The 9,029-nt window shown below is 51.8% G+C and overlaps 1 protein-coding gene across 1 annotated transcript in view; it reads left to right on the forward strand.

The window, feature by feature from the left end:
* Positions 1 to 2,112: 2,112 nt before the first annotated feature.
* GBX1 (gastrulation brain homeobox 1) overlaps positions 2,113 to 9,029 on the forward strand; it is a 17,953-nt gene continuing 11,036 nt past the window's right edge. Inside the window, 4 exon segments of the mRNA XM_007469819.1 lie at positions 2,113 to 2,163; positions 2,166 to 2,249; positions 2,251 to 2,282; positions 2,284 to 2,819. Coding sequence (XP_007469881.1) covers positions 2,113 to 2,163; positions 2,166 to 2,249; positions 2,251 to 2,282; positions 2,284 to 2,819 — 703 coding nt within the window.

The following is a 9,029-nucleotide window of genomic DNA, read 5'->3' on the forward strand; positions in this document are numbered from 1 at the left end:
GTCCCCAGCCACCTGGGCCCCCGGCCCCAGCCACTCGGCGGCATGTGGGATCTTTCCGGACCGGGGCACGAACCCCGGGGCACGAACCCGTGTCCCCTGCATCGGCAGGCGGACCCTCAGCCACTGCGCCACCGGGGAAGCCCTACAATACACTTCTGAAGTCTGGTCTTCCATACTGGTACCGTGCAATGCTTGGTTAGTTTTACAAAGGGTTCTGAAGAATGTCTTTAGGAGGCTGGACAAGGGTTACCGTAGTACTTTAGGGTACTGTTCCCAGACCTGAGTTAGGGCACCTCTTCTTTCTCCCTGGAGCCATCTTCCCACCAGACTTGTCTCAGAAGTTTCACTGAGTTCAGTGTAGAGCCCACGTAGACCAGGACTGCGTGGAGACCACCCTCTTCTCCCTTTACGTCTCTGATGCGTTGTCAGTCAAGCATAACCAAAGAAGGTTTCCTTCTAGGGTCCCACCCTCTTCTGTCCCACTCTGGTGACAGTGTTTTTCAGGGTGCTGACTTTAATACATCAGCCTGACATGAGTGGTGTTCACGGGCCAACACAACACTCCTGATGTGGACAGAGGTCACTGAGATGCAGAGTTCCTACCTGCCCCGCTCTCTCTTGGAACGCTGAGACTCTGTTGTAGGTTTTCCTCCTCACCTAAACCAAATAACATCTTCTGTTTAGATTGCCTCTTCCTAAACTTGTCTGGCTTTGTTAGTATTAATTTCAACTTGCTTGGCTCTCCCTGGCCCCACCTGCATAACAGTTTCCCAGTGACCAGATGACCCTCATTTAGCTGGCCAGGCTTGCTCTGTGTCCTGAAGCTCCGGTCTCTCTTCTTCTGTTGACTTGCCTGTCTTAAGTCTTTCTTGCCCACTGACCTGAGGCTGCTATCAAGCAAAAGTGCCCATGACTTTTGCCTCCAGATTGACAAGTCTACTTCTGGGAATCAGGAGGAGGGGGAGGGTAAAAGGCGCCGCCATTTCTGTGTCGGAGAATGGGGGAGGTGAGCAGAGTCATCTGCAATTAGCGGCTAATTAGCGCTGCTGACCCTTGGGGCTCATCAGCGCTCCTGGGGCCAGCCCCCAGCAATCAGCCAGGGCAGGTCGAGAGTGTCAGGCCCGGGAATGAATAGGGCTCATCAGCGGCGCTGGAGTCGGGGAGCCAATCAGGGAAATTAATAGCGGAAGAGAGGGAGAGAGAGCGAGGGAGGGCGACCGAGATTGACAGACAGACAGACAGACAGAGATACAGATTTAGGCGAGAAATGAGGGGGTAAATAGAATAAAGCGGATGGGGTAGGGAGTGAGAGATGGGAATAATCAGATAGGAATAGGGATAGAAACGAGGGCAGGAAAGGGAAGGGTGGGAGGAAGATGGCGGGAGAAGGGTGAGAGGAATGGTAAGTACTTGACTTATGGTGAGGGCACTCGAGGAAATTACCCGCAGAGGCCAGAGTGAGGGACTCAGGGAGTGCGCGACGGAGGGGGAGTGAGGAAAAGCCAAGGTGCCAAGAGGCACCAGGGGGAGAGTGTGAATGCGGGCTACCGAGGAGGAAAAGGGTCCGAGCCGAGGGGCCCAGAGCCGCGGGGGAGCGCGCCCCCTGCCGTTCCCGCCTCGCCGCCCCGGGGGGCGCCGAGGTCCCGTCCGCCCGCCGCGCCTTGCTCTCGGGCCCGCCCTGTCGTCCGCCCCAGGGGCCGGGGAGGGGGCGTCGGGGGCGGGGGGCTCTGTGGTCCGGCCACGCCGGCCGCCCGCCCGCCGCCGCGCCCTCGCTGCGCTCTCCTCGCTGGCCGCCCTGAGCTCGGTCCACGCCGGGCCCAGCTCCCAGTCCACGCCCAGAGCTGGGTGGGCAGAGTGGGGGGCGGGCCGGCTGGAGGGAGGGGCACCGGCCCGGCAGCTGCCGCTGCCTTCTCGTCGGCCGCAAACTTTCACAAAGCGGCGTGTCCGGCCTCATCAATCTCCATTAATAATAGTTGGTTGGGCTGCGGGGGGCGGGCGGGGGTCCCGGGCCTGCCGGCCGGGCCGCTGGGAACGGCTTCTGCGGAGGGAGCGGGAGCCGGGCGCGGCGCTGCGGGCGGAGGGAGGAAGGGAAGCGTAATTTGAGGAAGATGGATGAGTCCGGAGGGCGACACCCCCAGCCCTCCCGCTCGCCCGCCCCCTCCCTCCTTATGAGAGAGAGAGGGAGCGCGGCGCCGGAGCCACACTGCGCCGAGCCCGCGCCCCGCCGGCACCTCGGCCCGGGAGTCAGGGAGCGAGCCCTGCGTGTCCGCGTGGGGCGCCCGAGCCGCGGGGCGCACGGCGGCGCCCGGAGGGGAGCGCCCTGGGCGGCGGGGGCCCGGGCGCTGCCTTCTCCATCGACTCCCTGATCGGGCCGCCGCCGCCGCGCTCCGGCCACTTGCTCTACACTGGCTACCCCATGTTCATGCCCTACCGGCCCCTCGTGCTGCCGCAGGCGCTGGCCCCCGCGCCGCTGCCCGCCGGCCTCCCGCCCCTCGCCCCGCTAGCCTCCTTTGCCGGCCGCCTGACCAACACCTTCTGCGCGGGGCTGGGCCAGGCCGTGCCCTCGATGGTGGCGCTGACCACCGCGCTGCCCAGCTTCGCGGAGCCGCCCGACACCTTCTACGGGCCCCCGGAGCTCGCTGCTGCCGCCGCCGCCGCCGCCGCCGCCGCCACTGCCACCAGAAACAACCCCGAGCCGGGCGGCCGACGCCCGGAGGGCGCGCTGGAAGCCGAAGAGCTGCTGCCCGCCCGGGAGAAAGTGGCAGACCCCGCACCGCCCCCGCCTCTGCACTTCTCAGAGACTTTCCCAAGTCTGCCGGGTAAGTGCCGGGCGACCAGGGCGCAGGGCGGGAGGCTCGTTCACCTGGAAGTTCCAGGCAGCCGCCTGCTCGGAGTCTCAGCACCTGCCTGAAGCCCTGGAATCCCAGACCCCCAGATGGCGGGCTCTGCGGAGCCACCTCCAATTCCGCTGCCGACGCGGCTCCTCTAGACCCCAGCCCCGCCGCCCCGCCGTGTCTCCAGAGTGCCTGCAGCCTCACCGGAGGCTTGCCGTTGCTCCCGCCAGAGCAGTGCCTTTCCTCCCAGCAGTCTAGTCCTCCAGCCTCAGCTCCTGCGTCTCCTTTTCAGAATCCCTTCATTTTTCTCCTCTGCTGGGAATAGAGAAGCTGCCAGTGTGGGATTCCTGGGGACACCAGCAAGACCCCTGGGTGAGGGTACAGTGGGGCAGCTGTCAGTTCATTAAGGGCTTCTGAAGAGACGATTGTACTGACCCCAAATGGGCTCTGTGAACGCAGGGGCAGAGGGAGGGTCTTAAAGTGGTACTGACGGTGAGGATGACCTGTCTTTCTCTTACAGTTGTAGAGGTCACTTCTTTCTTGGTGGATTTAGAGCTAAGCCTTGAAGAACCACGTAGGGGTCCTAAGGGAACATCAGGTAGCAGGGGGCCTAGCACTGCTGGACCGAGGTTGACTGGGAGGCCAAGAGAGAGGCTACAGGCTGGGCTGAGTTGGGTGTGGCCCAAAGGCCCTGAGTTCCAGAATCCAGCTAAGATTCTGGAACCAGTGAGATTCAGCTAAGAGATATTTGGGAATCCTGGATCCTCCATAGGAGGATTCCCTCTCAATAGAGGCAAGGTGTTTTCGAACTGAACCCTGTTGCGAATCAATCTAAACAGGCTTCCCTATTGATCCTTAACCTCCAGAAGCTGGAAAAGCTTTCCGCTATCCAGGGGCAGATTCAGGTGTGCTGAGATCCAAAGCTTACGCAATTTGGTGGGTGGGCCGTATTTAAGAAAAAACGGGCTGTGTGCAAGTGTGGCGATCCTGAACCTTAAAGTTCTTTAGCATCAAGGATGAACCTGCCGCTGCTTAACCAGGTTAGCAGGTGGAAGTGACCCAGGAGGCCTGGGGGCTGACTCTAGTGGAGACAGGGAGGAAAGCCAAGAGCCCTTTTGTCCTTTGCCAGGAGAGAGCAATTCCTGAGGATAGGTTCCTGGGCCCTTCCTTGAAATTGTCCAAAGGGCTAATACCTCTTCCAGACCCCAAGGGCTGCTGTAGAGTCTGCATTCCTCTTCTTTGCCCCTCTAGCCCTGGGCATTTTGGCTTTGGGGATTCAGCTGTTGTTTTTTTTATACCTGGTTGGACCAGGAGGAACCAGTGACTGAAGTCTAAGCAGCATCTCCTGAGGAGGACCCAAAGGAAATGACAGAGCAGCGACTGGAAGGTGGGAGGAGATGCCCACAAGATAAAAGGGGCCAGAGTGGAGGGAAGGAGGGGCAGCCGGCAGGAGGGTGGGAAGAGGAAAGGATCAGCGGGATGTTTTGAATAGGGTGGTCCTAAGGCAGAAAGGAGAGCAAGACAGGCGTCAGAGGGATGGCTTTGGAGGCAGTAGGAGAAGCAGACACCCGAGGAAGAGATGAGCTGAGCGGTAGGAGAGAGGAAGACACCCCAGCGGAGGGGAGCTGGGGGGATTATCCCCAGACCACGGGAGAACAAGCACCGTGTCCTACTCTTTCGGGTTCCCCTCAGTTCTTATTTTGACCCATTCATATAATGGGGGCTCTTTTCTGAAGCAGATAGAATATTGGCAGTAAAACCAGACATTGAGAGAGAGAGAGAGAGAGAGAGAGAGAGAGAGAGAGAGAGAAGGAGAGAAAGGAATAAACAGAGGAAAAGAACAGAAGAGAAATATTGAGGAATAGAATAGAGGAAAGGATGAACAAATGAGCTGTATACCCAGATTATCTAAAGAGCATATGAGGAAGGAGAGGGCCACCTATTGGAAGAGACTCGTGCAAGGGATTTCTAGCGTTGGCTACACGCAAAGGGAACAATATTTCTGGAACAGAAGTGTGTGTGTATGTGAAAGAGTTCTGTCTTGAGAGGATTAGGAAGGAACTAAATACATATACTAGTAGGAAAGAAGGGAAAGTGTCAACACGAGGAGTGATTTTTTTACAAAGGTGTTTCAATCCTGGGAGCGAGAGGAAACTGGAAGTTATATATAGAGAATATGCTGAGGGAAGATCTTCATCACTGGAGGGAATATTGGAAGCAGTAAAGAAATTGTTCTGTGTCCTTGGAGTAAAGACAAGGAATTTCCTTGCTAAGAACGATGGGAAGGAGGCCTTACAGAGGAAGAGTTCTGAGAGGCGCTGGAGTGAAGGCAATCATTCATTGGGAAGAGATACACATGAAGGGTTTACAGTGGGGCTTGCGGGGCTGAGCAGTAAGGAGAGGTGTCAGAAGGAACATTCGAAGGGGACAATGAGTGGGAGGTCTTCTCTGTGGCCGCAGCTTCTTATCCCTCTCAGTGCAGACTCTCTCAACCCTTCCTCGCCGCTCCCGTCCACCTTCCCAGTCTTGATTTTTCCCTAACATAGTCGAGAAAAGAAATGGCAATTCCAGAAATGTTAGACATCACATCAGTTTGGGGAGTGATGACACATGCATGCTGAAAGTGGTGGGAAAACAAACACTCCATTTGGGGAATTGTATTAGAGTATTTAGCATGAAGTAAGAGAGTTCTGGGATTGAATAAAGGGGTTGAAACCTCAACATAGTAGAGTTTGGAGAAGGAACGACATTTTTAAAATGACAGGGGAAGAATTGCTGTCCTAGTTTGAATGGGTGACATGGGTCTGAAACTAGTAATTGACATTTGTCTAGGGTTTTACAATGACTAGCCCTTTTAATGAGATTATAGTGAAGAGGCCAATTTGGAGAATGGTGAGCAAAGTTCTTTTTGTTGGGAATTAGAAGGACTATTTCTAAAAATTTTTCTGAGAGTTGAGACAGACAGCACCGCACTAGAACTGATGAAGAAAGAAAGAGAGCTTTATTATGATTAGATGGCAGGGGTAGAAGCTCTGTTAGCAGGCGAAAGGAAATACTCTGTACGGAAATAATGGGGTAGAAAAGGTATTGAGAATGGTATGCGGAAAATAATTCTAGGTTTGGCGTGTGGGAGCAGTGGGGGTAGCTGGGAGGGGTGTCCTAGGAGGAGTGATAACAGAAAATCTTGAATTAGTAGGGAAGATTTAAAAGTATGAATCAGCAGAAGCGCCCAGAGTAGTGCTGTCTAGCAAGTCATTTATGTAATTAAAATAATTTTATTAGCCACATTCAAATAGTAAAATGAAACAGGTGAAACTAACTTCACAGTATATTTTATTTACCCCAGCGTGTCCAAAATATTATTTCAGTATTAATCAATATAAAAACTTTCATGAGATGTTTTATATCCTCTTTTCATACTAAGTCTGAAACCCAGTGTGTCTTTTACGCATTCAGCACATCTCAATTCAAACTAGCCATGTTTCAGGTGGTCCGTAGCCGCATGTGGACCATATTCGACGTATCAGATCGAGAGAGTTGTAAGAACAGTCACGTGAAGGTGATGAGGGAAAAGGAGCTTTGAAATGGGTGGATAGTGAAGTCCTTGATGTATTAGGAATGTGGAGAGAAGAGAGCAGTAAGCCCCAAATGACAGGAAAAAAGAGAATTCTGCCTTGAATGGGACAGGGAGAGATGATCTTGTGTGTGAAGGTGTGTGTGAGCTCTGACGGTTATCAAAGCTAACTTAAGGATGTGGTGTGAATACACATCACAGAGAGGACTGGTGGAGAGGATGCTGCGTGCTGGGGGATGATGAAAAGAGCTGTGGCCGTTTGGAGAGATGCAGGAGGAAACTTTAAATTGCAGGTGTGTCTAGAGCAGTGATTCATTCAGGGAGAAGAGGGCTGGATTGCCTGATAACAAATAGTTCAGAGCTGAGGGATGGCGGACACTCCATTTGTAATTGTTGGACTGGCGGCACAAATCCAGTGAGAGATTGATATGAAAGATAATGCCAGTACTGAGCATGGTAAAGGAAAGAACATTTGTGGTTGAGATGGTATAGAAAAGAGAACATGATGGGACAAAGCTGGGAGATGGCAGTGTGGTGAACATTATTTTTTAAAACTAAACCGAAAAAGATGTGCTAATTTCTGAAGAGAGATTGGCAATAATAACGGAAATCATGCGAGGAGACTAGGGAAACTTCCTGGGAGCATGCTATCTGAATGCTGATTGCTGTAAGTCAGGCACCTGGTTATAGCTAGCGAACATTGTAGATGACCATCAATTTCTGAATAGGTGTCCATTATGACTGTCAAGATATATTTACTGATGAGAGAAAAACAGGGAGGGATAGTGTGACATGGAATCAGAGACTTCCGTTGTTCCAAGCAGGAGGGAGCTTTTTCTTGGGAGTGAGGGAGAGCACGTTTTCCTAGAAATTTTGAGGAGGAGCATACAGGGAGAGTGATTGCTCCATTGACATGTACAGAAAGGCAAATGTTGCGTTAACTTAATGTGATTGAAGGAACGTCTATTTAGGAGTCGTGACACATGGGTCCAGGTCTCAACTTCGTCGATCATTAGCTGTACAACTTTGGCAAGCCACTTAGTGCAATTCAGGGAACGTTTATTGTGTGTCTGTTATGGCCTTAGAATTGTTTAAAACACTACAGGACATTCAAAGTCTTATAACTTCTCTAGGCTTCAGTTTCCTCACCTGTAACATAAAAGCTTTAGTTCAGATGATTTTTAATGTTCCTTTCACTTTCATAGAATTAAAGCTTATTTCTCTAGACTCATTGTTTAGTCGGGCTGTTAACACAGGCTCCGTGGACCTCCTGTGAGGAGATCTGTTAATTATGGGTGGGAAAAAAATTACACCTTTATTTCTACTAACTTCTCACTAAAATTCGGCGCTTCCTGTAATTATGAAGGTAGACCAGAAACCGTGGTCGTTTCCCCAGTACCTGAGATTTTTGCCACCAATAGAAATCACAGATATTTCCATAGAAATTTACAATCTTTGGTGACATCTTGTTGTTTAATGATTTAGTAAAGAAACATAAATTATTCTCAAATGCATTTAAAATATTTGATAACTAGATTTTGTGTAATTGGCCTCTAGTGCAATCCTGTGTGTTTTATGTTATGCACCTAAAAGCATTATTCCAAGAAGGGGTTCACAGGCTTTGTCAGGCTGCCAAAGAGACCCTGGTTGAGAGAGAGAGATCTCAGAAATGACAGCGGAAAACGTTACTGGAGGTTTGGAATGCGATCCTGAGATGCCTTGTGCCGTAGTGAAGGTAGCACTTGGGAGGGTTGGAAGACAGAGGGGTCTCTGCTGTGACAAATGCAACTATGGAGATACAGATTCTAGATGGTTAGGATCATAATTCTTAGACTCAGAGTGATGGGCATGAATAGTCTGTACTGGGAATAACGGGAGAGAGGCAGTAATTGGAATAATGAGGGGGAAATGTTTTAATTGGAAAGAACGAGGAACATAATCTAAGCAAAGTGCTTTGCATTGACAGTAATGTTACTCTCAATGCGATACAATGGGAAGCTACAGGCAAGGATTTTGCCTTGGAAATAACGGAGAAAGAAGGATCTTTGCAGTGAAACGGATTGGGAATTAGGAAACAGCAATGAGAGAAGCAGTGGGGTAGATGTACGAAAAGAGAGAGGCCTAAATAGGAACGATGAGGAGGAAAGAGTTCGATGGGGGAGAACTTTTATCCAGAGGGGATGGGAAATGCCCCGGGCCGGGGCCGGACAGCGGAAACCCCTCATCTGAAACAGTGAAAAGGACAGAGCGCTGTATGCCCGTGGTGGTGCCCACGGCTGTGACGGTGATAAAGGAGGCCTGGGTTGGGAGTGGTAGAGAAGAGGTTGGGGCTTTTCAATGGCTATACGATCATGCTGGGAGAAAGTTACAGCTTAGAGTGATGTGGAGGGAGTTTTGATGTGCTGATTGGGAGAGTGCTATAGGGGGAAAGAGATGCTTGAATTTGGTGTGATAGGAGAGTGACCTTAACGAGTTGAATTAAGTGTTAGTAGGAAGAGACAGCACTGTATGGCAGGTAGTCATGAGGCAGTGGCTTCATCCCCTACCCATCATGGAAGGGAAAGGAATACTCTTCCAGTGATGAAATGAGAAGTCTGCATTAGAAGCAAATGCGGCCCGGG

The sequence above is a fragment of the Lipotes vexillifer genome, unplaced genomic scaffold (assembly GCF_000442215.2).
Source record: "Lipotes vexillifer unplaced genomic scaffold, Lipotes_vexillifer_v1.1 scaffold472, whole genome shotgun sequence".
NCBI lineage: Eukaryota > Metazoa > Chordata > Mammalia > Artiodactyla > Lipotidae > Lipotes > Lipotes vexillifer.